General features: G+C 34.7%; 1 protein-coding gene across 1 annotated transcript in view; it reads left to right on the plus strand.

Moving 5' to 3' along the window:
• Positions 1-14,959, plus strand: part of LOC123549201 (probable phospholipid-transporting ATPase IIB) — a 34,296-nt gene that overhangs the window by 5,946 nt on the left and 13,391 nt on the right. Inside the window, exons 2-18 of the mRNA XM_053546754.1 lie at positions 677-838; positions 1,746-1,884; positions 2,479-2,592; positions 3,925-4,092; positions 4,635-4,781; positions 5,279-5,359; positions 5,885-6,034; positions 6,998-7,087; positions 7,908-7,978; positions 8,538-8,703; positions 9,506-9,562; positions 10,191-10,433; positions 11,100-11,261; positions 12,418-12,510; positions 13,859-13,942; positions 14,170-14,340; positions 14,674-14,862. Of these exons, the coding sequence (XP_053402729.1) occupies positions 677-838; positions 1,746-1,884; positions 2,479-2,592; positions 3,925-4,092; positions 4,635-4,781; positions 5,279-5,359; positions 5,885-6,034; positions 6,998-7,087; positions 7,908-7,978; positions 8,538-8,703; positions 9,506-9,562; positions 10,191-10,433; positions 11,100-11,261; positions 12,418-12,510; positions 13,859-13,942; positions 14,170-14,340; positions 14,674-14,862 (2,287 nt within the window). The remainder of the gene's footprint in view (positions 1-676; positions 839-1,745; positions 1,885-2,478; positions 2,593-3,924; positions 4,093-4,634; positions 4,782-5,278; positions 5,360-5,884; positions 6,035-6,997; positions 7,088-7,907; positions 7,979-8,537; positions 8,704-9,505; positions 9,563-10,190; positions 10,434-11,099; positions 11,262-12,417; positions 12,511-13,858; positions 13,943-14,169; positions 14,341-14,673; positions 14,863-14,959) is intronic.

The raw sequence follows: 14,959 nt of genomic DNA on the forward strand, positions 1-14,959 counted from the left end.
CTTGTAGCTCTTTAGGCCAACCTTAAAAGTATCTTTGTTTCCCCACTCATGACGCGTACAGTATACTATTAAAGGCTGGGTAGGTAATAGGAAAATTTTTGTTTGATACTTTTCTTTTTTGTTAATCAGTTCCACGTAACAAAGTTGACACACTTTATGATATAATGTGTGATCATATAAAAACCAGTCTGAGCATCCTGTATTATTTATGTTGTTCTTATTTTCAGCCGTAATCAGTTTGATTTGAAAGTAAGAAAACTGTAGTGGTAGTTTTCCTTTAGACAGTGAACCAAACATTAAAAAAAGACATTTCTTTCATATTTGTGATAAAATGTTTGGGGTAGGGACATTGTTTGTGGGTAGGTAGTGGATGGGGACACAAAGAAGATTTTATTTCTGGCCTTACCGTCATGTGATATACTATATATGTTTGATAAATTGATTGTACATGTATATAATGATAGAGTCAATCCTGAAAGAATCATGATAGTTCATAATGTGTAGTATACTTAAGAGAATTATTTTTAGAAACATAACCCATATTTAGTGCAGTCCTGAGATTGCGAAGTTTCAACAGTATTTAGTTTTGTTGTATCATATCCCATTCAAATAACTGAAAATGCTCTTTTTTCGATAGAAACATTCTGTAACAAGAATTTCTGTTTATTTCATACAGGTCAAGTGATGATGAATCTCTAGATAATATTCCATTGATGTCCAGTGAACGTTTTGAGATGGAGGAAAACGAATCTCTCGTACGACGCCGTAGACAGAGACCACTTGGTCAGTCCAGATTGTCATTCTGGTGCTCAAACATCTGGGAAAGCTGCTGTACATGGTAATAGTCATGTATTCCTGTGTTTAGTGTCATAAATTGAGGGTGGAACGGGGAACTGCTTGTATTGTATCTTGTTCTTTATTCATATATACAGTTATATGTAGAAGTTATAACTTTTATGCTCAGCCATTGAAATATGTGAAATGTTATAGTTTATGCCGTGGGTACAGAAATTTCTGGATTCCATATTTAAAGTGAAACATAAATGGAACTTAAATGTGTTTGCTGGGTTTGTATTTTGTAGATATTGGACCAACCAGGAAATCCAGAAAAATTAACGTAAATTTTCTCCATAAGACTTTACTGTTAAGCTGAAATGCTTCTAACAAAGGCATTAATTCAAACATTCAAACATTTGAAGGGTTACTAGACACAAATTTGCATATTTGAAAATATGAATGATTTCTACATATAGTTTTGTGTATTAACAGTACTATGCATAAGAATAAAAATAGTACACACTTAAGATATGTATAACTAAAACACAGCATAAATGTTTACTACCACTAAACCCAAGAAGTATTTTTTTTAAAACAGCTGTTACTCCATGGCATTTAATTATAAATATAGCTATATTTGATGAGGATTTCTGCATTTAAAGTAAATATCTAAAGATAAAATGTTTTGGTTAAAGTTGGGTATAAGACATCTTTTAGGAAGAAATATTGCAATGACCATCAGATTTTTAGGTAAGCTACTGTAGTTTATAATGGCTTGAATTTCATGTATTTGGAGAAATCCATTTGCAGTATGCACATTAGAACAGGAAACATGGCTTCTCAATGAAGAAAGTACTTTCTGAAAGAATTTAACTTTGTTCATTGTTGAAGGAATTTAATATAGCATTTCTTAAAGTAATGTGTCAAAAAATAAATATTTACAGATGAATTTTTGTTTTGAATTATAGTTGTATCAGATGCTGCTGCAAGAAAAAAGAGTTTAAACCACGATCAGTGCCATTGGGTCTTGAACACCTCACAGATGAAAAGTACCCCAAAAATGTGGTTCGCAACCAGAAATACAGTATCATCACATTTATACCTAAAGTAAGTGCTTAAAAATGTATTTGTGTATTTCAAATTTTGAACATAAAATGAATGGGAAATTTACATGTATGTTGGATTTTAATTTCTTGGATTGATTAAACCAGAAAATCCATGAACTTTAGTCCCCCAGGAATATTTGTGACTTTGCAGTATGTATGAATTTATATATGAGCCGTGCCATGAGAAAACCAACATAGTGGCTTTGCGACCAGCATGGATCCAGACCAGCCTGCGCATGCGCGCAGTCTGGTCAGGATCCATGCTGTTCACTAACAGTTTCTCTAATTGCTATAGGCTTTGAAAGCGAACAGCATGGATCCTGACCAGACTGCGCGGATGCACAGGCTGGTCTGGATCCATGCTGGTCGCAAAGCCACTATGATGGTTTTCCCATGGCACGGCTCATATATTTTTCTGCTATAGTTATTCATTTAAATTGGCTTTATTATGATAGCTACATGTATTCGTTTCATGTATCAGGAATGAAATATTTATTGCTTGAATATCTTGGAGAGTCTTCATCTATAACATTTACATTCAAGTTTGATTTGTATTTTGGACATTTCCAGAACTGTAAATTTCTTGTCATTTCAGGTATTGTTTGAACAGTTCAAATTTTTCCTCAATTTATATTTCCTTGTCATGGCCTCTTCACAGTTCATCCCAGAGATAAGGATTGGATATCTGTATACATACTGGGGACCACTCGTAAGTGTAACATTTTCAACAGAATATGACAGCTTAAGTTTCATGGATAGAGTAAAAAGATATATAAAAATCATGTAGTGAAAAACTTACTGTAAAATCAGTTAATTTCGTGGGCATGAAATTTTGTGGTTTTGGTCAAAACGGCAATTTCATGGGGATATGAATTTGTGGGTTTCAACTTCTGAACATAAAATGAATGGGAATTTTACTTAATTGTTGGGATTGAATTTCGTGGATTGACTCAGACACGAAATCCACGAAAATTAGTCCCCCACAAATATTGATGATTCCACAGTATCACTTGAGCATTGATAAAGTCTCAGGCTCTCAAACAGTTTATATGAACCCGAGCTGTTTTATATTTTTTGTGTTTACATCGCTCAAATCTCTAGATATAATGTGAGCATTTTGCTTATCTCCTTGTGACCTTGAGTGATCACGGTTTTAATGCACTCGTACAAAATTGGTCTTTATTCACGAAGAAAAACCACAGTCATTTAGGAGTGGTGTTTATGGGTTTCAATCTTTAAATGTATTTTTTTATGCAAATACCATAATGTTGAATTTGATCATAAATTAAGAAAGGTTGTGATGGATTTTAGCTATTTAAACTTGAATTTGATCTGAAGTTGGATACTTTAAAAAAAGTAATTAAGTTTACCTGTTTAATCACACAGTCTGTCTTCTGTGTAACTGAAGTTTCACTTCCATTTAGAAAAAATGTTTATCGGTATATGCAGGGCCTCCCCTGGGCCTCAGAAAGTTGTAGCCACATTTTGAGAGAAATTGCCAAATTGAAGCTGAATTGCTGAAATTTGGCCACATTTTGATAAAATTCTTGTAGCCACTTTAAAAATTTGTAGCTAGTTCTTTGACTTTGTAGCATATGGCTACATTGGCTAATAGCAGTGGAGGCCCTGATATGGTTAGGGCCACTGACTTAGAATCACTTGCCCTTCACCAATGTGTGTTTGAAACTTCGCTGTCTTGTAGAATTCTTCAAGTGAAGAAGCCATCCAGCTGGCTTACGGAAGGTCTGTGGTTCTGCCCAGATGCCTGCCATGCCCGAAACAATGCCTGTAAGGTCATATGGGGTCTTTCTCCACCACCATAAGCTAGGAAAGTCGCTAATGAGCTGAATTTTGCTGATATGACTCTAAACTCAACAAAGAAGGATCCCTTTAGAAAAATCTTACTTATTGTGTGCTTGTACTTGAAAACTGCACTGAATGGTTATGCTATTGTTCAGAGTTAAAGCTTAAGTGTTTCTACTTTAAATTATAGGATTTTAAAATGAGTTTTATATCATATTCTTATTTTTATGTTTGATAGGGTTTTGTGTTGTTTGTGACAATGTGTCGTGAAGCCCTAGATGACTTCAGAAGGTATAGGCGTGATAAGGAAGCAAATTCTCAGAAGTTCAAGATCTTCACAAACAGTGGTATTGTACATGTACCAAGTTCAAGTTTAAAAGTTGGAGATCTCGTCTTTGTTGAAAAGGTTAGTGTGGTTGGGATTTTAGAATACTAAATTGTAGGCAATGCTTTGGTTATATATAGCCTGTCAGTAGACTAAGAGTGAACGTTGCGTTTTGCCTTTTATTATTGCAATCCTGACATAAGAAACAGTACCGGTATTTGAGTAAGATACATGAATGTCAAAATGATAGCGTTCTGGTATGTAATGAGAATATTTAGATACAGTTTCGGTAATTTAAGCATAAAACGTTTTTTAGCTAGATGCACATTTTATATTGGTATGATGTATGTTTGATAATAAAGCACACAAGTATACAGCTCAGTAGTGACAGGGTGAATGCATCATATTACAAGTTACTTGGTCATGAAACTAACTTTCTGTCAATTTGTCCCTCGTACAATACATTCTGTAGAATGTCATTCATTTTAATTTCTAATTTTGTTTAGTTACTCTAATGCATGTTTAGCAATTTGAAACAGCATGAGATAAAATTTACCTGATAAACTGATAATTTAAATTGAAAGTACCCAGTAGCAATAAATAAAATCTAACTGATTTTCTAGGACCAAAGAGTGCCAGCAGATATGATATTTCTGCGGACCACTGAGAAAACTGGATCATGTTTTATCAGGACAGACCAGCTTGATGGTGAGACAGATTGGAAACTGAGATTAGCTGTACAAGATACACAACATCTCACATCCAATGTAGTAAGTTCTAGATTTAATTACAATGGTGCTAGCCTTGCCCATAAGTAAATTGTCTTGCATACAATATAAACCATATAAATCAAATAGGCTAGTCAAGAACAAAATGAATTGGTTAGTTTACAATATAACTCTAACTGGCCGGCTTATTTCAGATATGCCATCATACGCCAGTCAAAAATGCCATCATAAGCCAGTCTAATAGGTCATCATCAGCCAGTGTAATAGGCTAGCTTACACTACTAGTCTTGACTACAGCTCAAATAGCTTATGCCCAAATGAGTAACTAATTAGTACAGATAAACACACCTACTTAAAGTCCAAATGGTTGTACTAAATTTTCTAATCACTCTGAGGATTTAATTTACATATCGGTTTCTAGAGTTATAAGAAGTCTTGCATTTTATGGAATGAAAATATTATACTCTATTTTGTATCATGTTGACTTTATTATTTAAATTTTTCAAGAACACATATTAACAAGAAATCACTTTTTTCAGGAATTGTTAGACATAAGAGCTCACGTTTATGCAGAAGCTCCACAGAAACAGATACACAGCTTTGTTGGTACTTACAAGAGGGTAAGGAGAATAACTTTACATTGATTTATTAAAACAAGTTTATAGATAAAAAAAAATTTAATAGGAAGACTTTATAACAATTTCTACTAAACTTAAGATGTCAGAGATTTTAAGAATATTAATGGCGAACTTAAGTTGCAATGAGGGACTTGCATTGTTAAACTGAAAGAAAAACTTGTGGCACTAGAGCAAAAATTGCTTCATGACGGAGTGGTAAAGAGTGCTGTCTTCATTTGACCCTCAATTCAGTAGGTTTGGACCCTGCTTAGGTGATCATTGAGGAAGACATCCAGATGGCTTGGGGAATGTTGATTGTTCTACTTTGGTGCCTGTCTGTACCTGAAATACTGCCTTTAGGGGCATCTAGGGGTGGGGGTGGGGGGGGGGGGGGGGGTTTCTTTCGAAACCATTTGAAGCAGGAACATTGCTGTGAGACTTACTAGTATATTGTGTCTCAATGACTCAAAATCCAATAATCAAATTGTATATAATAGTTTTTTTTATATTCTCCATTCATTACAACAGACAGACGGAACAGGTGGAGATGAGTCATTGAGTATAGAAAACACATTGTGGGCCAACACCGTGGTTGCCTCGGGCACTGCGCTCGGGGTAGTTATATACACAGGGTGTGAGAGCAGAAGTGTTATGAATACATCACAACCGAAAAGTAAGGTAGGTAATATGTACATATAGTTTGTTTTATAGATAAGAACAAACTAAAATCGATACTGCAGAGATAATGCACTAGAACTGTTCTTTTCAATAATTGTCATAAAATATAAGAAATTTCAAGTTTCCACCTGTTTGATGATAAAAAGTGAAAATTAATTTGAAAATGTAACTTGTAAGAGTGACTTGTTCTTTATTGCCTTCTTTTATAAAATGAGCTGCACCATGAGGAAACCAACATAGTGCGTTTGCGACCAGCATCCGCACAGTCTGGTCAGGATCCATCCTGTTTGCTTTCAAAGCCTATTGCAATTAGAGAGACCGATAGCGAACAGCAGGGATCCTGACCAGACTGCATGGATGCGCAGGCTGGTACAGATCCATGCTGGTCACAAATGCTTAATGTTGGTTTTCTCATGATGCGGCTCAAATACTTTGCTGATGCAACATTAGTACAATCTAGAATGTAGATTAGCTGCCAAAAATCCATGAATTTAAAGGTATTTATTAATTGATAATATAATTGATCGTTAAGAAACTTCTGTGTGTAATGTCAGCTTGAGATTCTTCTCAAGTCCAGATAATGGTCCTAACTAGATTCTGGACAACAACCTGTATGTTTCATAGTTCAGACTGAAGTGCGTAATACTGTGTCTTAAATGTCACATGCATCTTATAGGGAAATTACTTTGAAATCAATCTTTAATATTTGTGGGAGACTAATTTTCATGGACTTTGCGGTTGCATCAATCCATGAAATGCAAACAAACAAGCACAGTTTCCATTCTTTTATGTTGTCAAGTGGAACTCCACAAATTGATAACCCAATAAAATAGCCATATAGGGCAAAAACCAAACAGTTTTTACCTACAAAATTAAATTTTTTCGCAAAATTACATTATTTCACAATAAGTGAAATAGCCTAATGGTAACAGAAATTTAGAAAACTGAAATTGTTGTTTACAGGTTGGATTATTAGATCTGGAAGTGAACACATTAACCAAGGTGTTGTTCTTTGCTGTTGTTGTTCTTTCAATTGTTATGATGATACTCAAGGTAACATAGTTAGAAATTAATCTTACCTTCTGTTTATAAAAGTACCTATTTTTAGCTCGACTATTCGAAGAATAGGGGAACTATCCTACTCGCCCCGGCGTTAGCGTGAGCATCACACAAATGTTAAAGTTTGCATACCACGCCAAATATTTTCAAAGTCCATTCAGATATTGCTTTCATATTTTGCATACTTGTTTACCATCATGACCCCAGTCTGTAAAAAGGAGGAGGCAACTCTATCGAGCATTTTTACTGAATGATGGCCCATTTTCGACTTAGAATATGCTTATTGTAATGTTAAAGTTTTACTCATTGCTTATATTATACTATCAAGCACTGAGAATAGTCGAGCGCGCTGTCCACTGACAGCTCTTGTTAGCTCCCCCGAGTACAAGGTGCTCAATGTGAGCTGTTGTGATCACCCTGTGTCCGTTGTTTTGTATCAACAAAACTAGAGGTCAAATTATTAAAAAGAAATTGATGAATACATGTAAAATCACATGTTTATGCTGAATACATGTAAAATCACAGAAATTTTCCTTTTGTGACACTGACATAGTTTCAAAATAATTTCACAGATATTTTCCATGTGTGACCCTCTATCAGAATAGTTCAAGCAATCTATGAAACTCAGGTGAGCAATTTAGGGCCATCATACCCCCTTGTTTCAATGTGTTAATGAAAAAAGTAATGATAATACATGTATTTCTGATTATTTTCATCTAAATGTCATAAAGTTTTGTTCTTGGCAAATATAACTGTAGTTTCAGGTTTTCAGTTTAGGAAAATTTTAATAAAGATGTTGTTTTCATAATTTCAGGGCTGGGGAGGACCATGGTACAGATACTTGTTTAGGTTTATTCTGCTGTTTTCATACATCATTCCTATCAGGTAACATTGAAAGTTTTGAATGAATTAGTAGAGGAGCCCTTTAAAACAGCTCATTCACATTTTTTTTGCTAACAGTACAATTATTTGGCAGTGTTAAAGAGTCTTTTTCTACTTTTACAAATTGGTCTTATGCAATATTTTGTTACAAAGGAGTTAATGTAACATGGCATTGATATTTAATGCCCCCCACCCCCCCCCCCCCCCCCCCCCCCTCCCCCCCCCACCACCACCACCACCACCACCTTTTAGGTATTGCAGAAATAACTGAATATTAACAAAATATAATATATTGATCATTTTGAAGAACAAAAAATCACAACAACTTCAGTCAACTATGACATTGTTCACAAACATTCGATCAACGTCCTATAATTTTGTGTCGATGTTCTTGTATTGATGTTTTATCATGTCAATGTTTTTTAATGTCAGTTTTTATCATAACCATTTTGCTAAGTGAAGGTTATTTTATAGTGAGCTTATTTACTTAAATCATCTAGTGGATACTTCAAAGGTGCTTTCCAAACTTTCAGTCTTGAAATTGTCCACATGTCTTTTACAGTTTACGTGTGAATCTTGACATGGGAAAGGCCTGGTATTCCTATATGATAACGAGGGACAAGAATATTGCTGGGACTGTAGTAAGAAGTACGACCATACCCGAGGAACTGGGCAGGATTAGCTACCTTCTTACAGATAAAACTGGTACACTCACACAAAATGAAATGGTATGTGTATATTGTGTTTCTTGTGTCAAAGTTTATACCAGTTATTAGTTATGGCCTGATTAATCAGTGCTTCAGAAAATCATTAGTAAATGGTTTACAATATGATCGTTGATGAAACTTCTAATTGTTGGCAAACTTTAATATTCCACTTATCTTTCAGAATAAGCTAAATACAGTAAAACCTGCTTTAGCGGTCACTTCTATTAAGCAGCCAACCTGTCTTAAGCAGCCAAGTGTCTCATTTCCTTAAATGGTCATTCATTCTATAAATTACCTGCTGTAACCATCCACTTTTTCTCACTCCCTTGGCTGGCTGCTTAAGACAGGTTTTACTGTATAGTAATATTGCAAGACTCACGATTAATTTGCTTGTAAAATGATTAGATGTAGGTAATTTTGTCAAAGTGACCAGTTTTAGGTATTATGTTGAAATTACTGAAATTACTTTGCCAGAATTAAAAAGTATACTCATACATCAGGTTTTCATCAAGATATTTTTTGCACTGATTAATCAGCATGGAATTTTTGACTGATTCCCTAAGGTAAGGTAAAGGTAGATTTTATTTACCATCACATTGTGAAACAGTGAACATAAGCTCTGTTGAGGTTTTGAATGACAAGAACAGTTGAAGCCAGTTATATTTTACCTCTAGCAGTTCACTGGCTGGTTCTGTGTGTTAGCCCACTTGACCAGTGCGTCGACCAACTATCATGAAAACTATCTAAGTCGAGTAGTGTATAATATTGAGGACACCTCAGATACTTGCAGAACTGTTTTCATTGAATTATTATGATATTGCAGGTGTTCAAGAAATTACATCTTGGTACAGTAGCATTTACCCCGGAGACTGTAGATGAGGTATTGTTGTCTATTTTATAAAAAAAGTTAAATTACATCTATAAAAGACCTAAAAGTTTCAAAATTTCATAGTTTTTGTATATTTCTCTACCAGTGTTAGAAGACTGTTGGTTTAGGGAAGTCAAAATTGAAAATGTAACTTGTTGCCATTAGCATTTCAGACTTGTTCAATATTAGAAAATCTTAGACACATGTAAAAAATTTTGTTATGAAGGAAAAGGATATAAACTATTATATTGAAAATCAACTAACTGTCGTCTGCTTGTTTGTTTTAACAGACCAAATTTATGAATCCTTGCACACTAAAAATGTGGATAGTTGGTGATTATGGAAGCCATCAGACTGGCTTGTGAAAGGTCAATAGTTTTACCCAAATGCCTGTTTGTGCTGAACATAATGCTTTAGAGGGGCGTCTTGGGTTCCTCCACCGTTGAAAGCTTGACAGTTGCCATGTATCTTGATACGGGTTGATGTGACTTAAATCCATTAAAGCTATAAAAGAAGTTGAACCAAATCATTAGTGATTTTTAGCATCTTTGTTTTTTTTTACAGAAATGGAAATTTACAATTGACTATTTTATTTGCTCATTACTTCACAGCATATTGATTGTTTTATGTCCTTTTCCAGGTGACTGCTCATTTAAAAACAGCATTTTCCCAGGCAGCCACTGCCTCTGTTCCTTCCAGAGTTGGCACCCCAGTTAGACGTACCGTGGTAACGAGGGTCCTGGAGGCAGTACAAGCCCTCGCGCTGTGCCACAATGTGACACCAGTGTACGATGATGACAAGTCTGAGGAGACATCATTACAGGTGGAGGCAGACCAGCAAAGTCAGCAGACTGTCGTGTACCAGGCTTCTAGCCCAGATGAGGTATTTTTTGTCATTTCTTTCTCTAACAGCAGACAGTTATGATACAAAATTTCTGTCTTTCCTATGAATATAAGTTTAATCCTCAAGCTATGAATATTGTGAAATCATTGGTTTTCATGAGGAAGTGTTTTTCATGGTTGAATCAGGCCATATTATTCAATCCTTATAAAGCAGCAAAAGTCATTACTTGTTCTAAGGTCAAAATCCACAAACTTACAATCCCTGCAAAATAGCAATTCTGGCCAAAACCACAAATTTTAGCACCAAGGAAATTAAATGATTTCATGGTAGTATGTAAGTACTGTATATCCTCTTTTTTATGACCCACTTAAGGAGCGAATTTCTCCATATAATTATTTTCCTGTTGTCGTTACCATTTTGTTATTGAATTGATATATGTGTACCAACAACCTCAGTAAGGCAAACACATTTCAGGTTGGACAGGGGTTGTGCTGTATATCACTTAAAGGCATAAACTTTGACTGGTTTTTTCAGTAACTTGTTGATTGTGTGATTTTGAATAATTATAGTCATAAATCATTTATTGGAGACTTTTTCATTACAAGAAATTAATTTCCAATAAATAAACAAATTTTAGAATATTCTTTTAAAATTTAAGAGAACCATTGGAAAATTAGTATTCAGTTGAGATGAATATTGTTTCAGGTAGCATTGGTGACATGGACAGAGAGTGTAGGTCTGACACTAGTCAAGAGAGACTTGAACTCTATGCAACTTAGGGCTCCAAATGGTGCCATTCTGGCCTATACCATCTTACATATATTTCCTTTTACCTCAGAATCGAAAAGAATGGGAATTATTTTGAAGGTGAGAATATTAAAATTTGTTTGATGAAACAGCTTTCCAAATAGAAGTTATATGTACTTACATGGTTAGAAAAGCACTACTTTTAATACCGGTATTGCACATGAAGTGTTATAGTGAGAGCCATAAAGGGAGATAATAAAAAAATTAGATTCAATTAAACATTCTAGTATATTCAGCAATATTCAAACCTTTGACAATTATTAGTAATTGTCAGAAATAGGATTTAACAAGAAGTTATAAATATGGCAACCACATTTTATACAAACACATAATGAACCTTTAATGAATACTGTTAAACCATTAATATTCATGATGGACTAATTTTCCTGGATGACTCAGTCTGTGAAATTTCAACTTTAATTTCAATGAACAGTCATTTTATGAAATCATATCCCATCCAAATTGCAGTTCATGCCTAAACCACAATATTTTTTCACAAGGAAATGAAATGATTACAAAGTGTCTAGAATAGAGCCACTTTCAACTCAATAGGCTCTAGACTAAAGCAAGAGGTTTTGAAGTTTCATTCAGACAAGCAAAATTTAAGAGAGGTTTTAACATGTATTTGTTAGATAGTCAAGGAAAACAAACTATTATCTGATTGTTTACTCTCGATTGAGTACGTTTTTGTACGCCCGAGCGGGGCGTATTATGTGAACACCCATGGCGGGCGGTCGGCGTCCGAAGCATGTCCGCTCTCTAAGTCGAACAGTCTTCATTCGATCTTCACTAAACTTGCTGACAATGTTTGTGGGCATAATATCTCAGCCAAGTTTGATGACCACTCAAATCGCCCCAGGCATTCTTGGATTATGGCCCTTGAGTATACTCGAAAAACTACGAAATTAGCCTTGTCCGCTCTCGTAAGTCGAACAGTTTTCATCCAATCATCACCAAACTTGCTGACAATGTTTGTTGGCATAATATCTCTTTTGTCACATTAATTTCATGATGTCGAAAGTCTTTTAAAAATTCAGAAGCCATATATACATTTTTAAGATTGCGTCTTGGAGCAGATTATGTTTTGAGAGATATTTCACTTCTGTATTCATTATGGGCTTTCAATTGTGAGTTGCACCATTTGCACATGTAAGTTGAAAATAATATTATGAAAACTGATACTTCCATGTTAGTGTGAAAATGCTCTTATTTTCAGGATGACCAGACAGGAGAGATTATATTCTATCTGAAGGGTGCTGATGTTGTCATGCAGTCTATTGTCCAGTATAATGACTGGCTGGAGGAAGAGGTCAGTTTTCATTCATTTTGAAATACAGTGCATTCGCGATGCTACGAATCGCAATTTAACGAAATACTGGTATACTACGAAAAGTTGTTGTGGTCCCGGCTGCTTTTCTTCTTATTTCTATGTTACAAAGTCGCAGTTTTACGAAAATGCAATTTAACGAAAAATGCGCTCCTACGAATGTATTGTTATGCCCTTAAAGACTGTTTTCAACATGTTTTAGTTGCGATTTTACGAATACCTGTATTGTCTAAGTTTTCACACCTTCCATAATGGCGTGAAAAAAATCTTTAGAGTGGGAAGTGTCACTATCATTTAGCTGGGCGTAAACAGTAATTAATGTGTGAAAACGTAGTATTAATTTCGAAACACATAACTGTACACTACGACACAAGTTAGTGGTTAATTTTTTCTCCTATAACTATTAGATTGGATGGTATACCAGTCACACTTGCTTCAATATCTATACGTCTCAAACAATCACTGCATAAGAATATTTAAGTCCTGATCGTTTGTATATTGTCGTTTTATTATTCAGAACTATTCAGTAAAGGGTAGCTGAGGGTATCGGAATATACAATTGAGATTTTTGTTCTCGTGCAACAGTGTACTCTGCATATGTTTTATGTACAGTGAATAAAAAGTAAAGAAAAGAACGTTTAATATTCTAGATACCTGATTCGAATAAGATTTGTAGTAAACCCAGATGTTCATTGGTATAAATGTACTCTGATACGAAAATCACATGTTTAAATACTTCCGGTTACGACTTGTAGATATTAAGGTGCTGTTTAATGAAATTTCCTATACTACGCTCGAACGAAAATGCGATATTACGAAAGAAAAGGCCGGTCCCTTGGCTTTTCGTAGGATCGCGATTGTTCTGTAGTTTTGTTTATGTACTTATTAAATATTTTGGACACACCATTGATTTGTCATTGAACTTCCATACTACAGTAGATTGGATAATTTTTGTGTCAGATTTATTTGGCAATTTCATTGTCAACAGCGTTACTTGCAGTGTATATAATTAATGAAATTTGAGTGTTTGCGCTGAAGGACGTGATGTTGATCTAATGAACAAATAAAGTCCCCATTTATTTTATATTCTAAATCAGAAATTGACAAATTCATATTGTGACCAAAAAATTAGATGATTTGACAGTGTTAAAAAAATATGATAAAACATTCTAAATAAGAAAATAAAACCTTGATTTTATGACTACTTTAGGTTTTAAAATCGGGCAAATATAGATTATTGCTAGTGAGGGGCTTAGAGCACAGCATTTTGCTAAAATTTTTTAGTGTGGAAATGCAGTGGAAGTAAAATATTCTGTCTTTTTTTTTTCAGTGTGGGAATCTAGCTCGGGAAGGACTGAGAACATTAGTTGTTGCCAAAAAGGTTTTAACTGAAGAACAGTATCAGGAATTCCAGGTATGCGTGTCAGTTTGTCAGACGGAATTGGAACATTTTCTCAGTTTATTTTCTTCTTAAAATTAAACTTTCAAAACCTGTTGCGTTTGAAATAAGGACAATGGAAATAGTGATATCACCTTTGAGCAAGGTCTAGTGCATGATAGGTAACTTTTTCATGTAAACACAACAATGGCAAGATTAAATCTCTCATGAAAATTTCTGACTTTACGGTGTCATTTTTGTAGAATCGTCACCATCAAGCCAAAATGAGTGTACAGGACAGGAATGTGAAGGTTCAAGCTGTCATTGAGAGTCTTGAGAGAGATATGGAGTTATTATGTATGACAGGTGTCGAAGACAGGTTACAGGAAAATGTTCGACCAACACTTGAAATGTTACGAAATGCTGGAATAAAGGTAACTAGTTCTTCAAAAAAAGGTCAGGTAAATTTCAAATTAACTTTTCAGTACATCTTTAACCATGAAAAATTGGCAAAAAAAATATATTGGGTAGCCTTAGAATGTTTTTAAGGTATTGAAATGTCATTTAGTTTTACTAGTAAGAGCCTAGAGAAAAGTAGAAATCCAATGCAGCAAAATTCTGCATAGTTTATGAAGAACATCTCACAGCTTTTGACTTGCTGATCAAATCTATTTAGAATGGAAAGAAAATCCCAAATTGTCAAAGTCAATCTTTAGCACTTTTCTATTATCAACACAAGATATTTATGTGTCTTTCTTCAAACTTAGATCTGGATGTTAACTGGTGATAAACTGGAGACAGCAACCTGCATAGCCAAAAGTTCTAAACTTGTGTCCAGGAATCAGGACATTTATACGTTCAAGAAAGTCACTGGCCGGACAGAGGCCCATCTAGAGTTAAACAACCTGCGAAGAAAGCAGGACAATGCCCTAGTAATCACAGGTGATAGCTTACAGGTAAGCAAAACCTAGCAAAAACAGGGTCACAATGTCAGCAGGCAGTGGTTGTTACCCAATGTTCACAAAATTTAGAATGTTTATGGGCATATTATCT

This window comes from Mercenaria mercenaria, chromosome 6, assembly GCF_021730395.1.
Source record: "Mercenaria mercenaria strain notata chromosome 6, MADL_Memer_1, whole genome shotgun sequence".
NCBI classification, from domain to species: domain Eukaryota; kingdom Metazoa; phylum Mollusca; class Bivalvia; order Venerida; family Veneridae; genus Mercenaria; species Mercenaria mercenaria.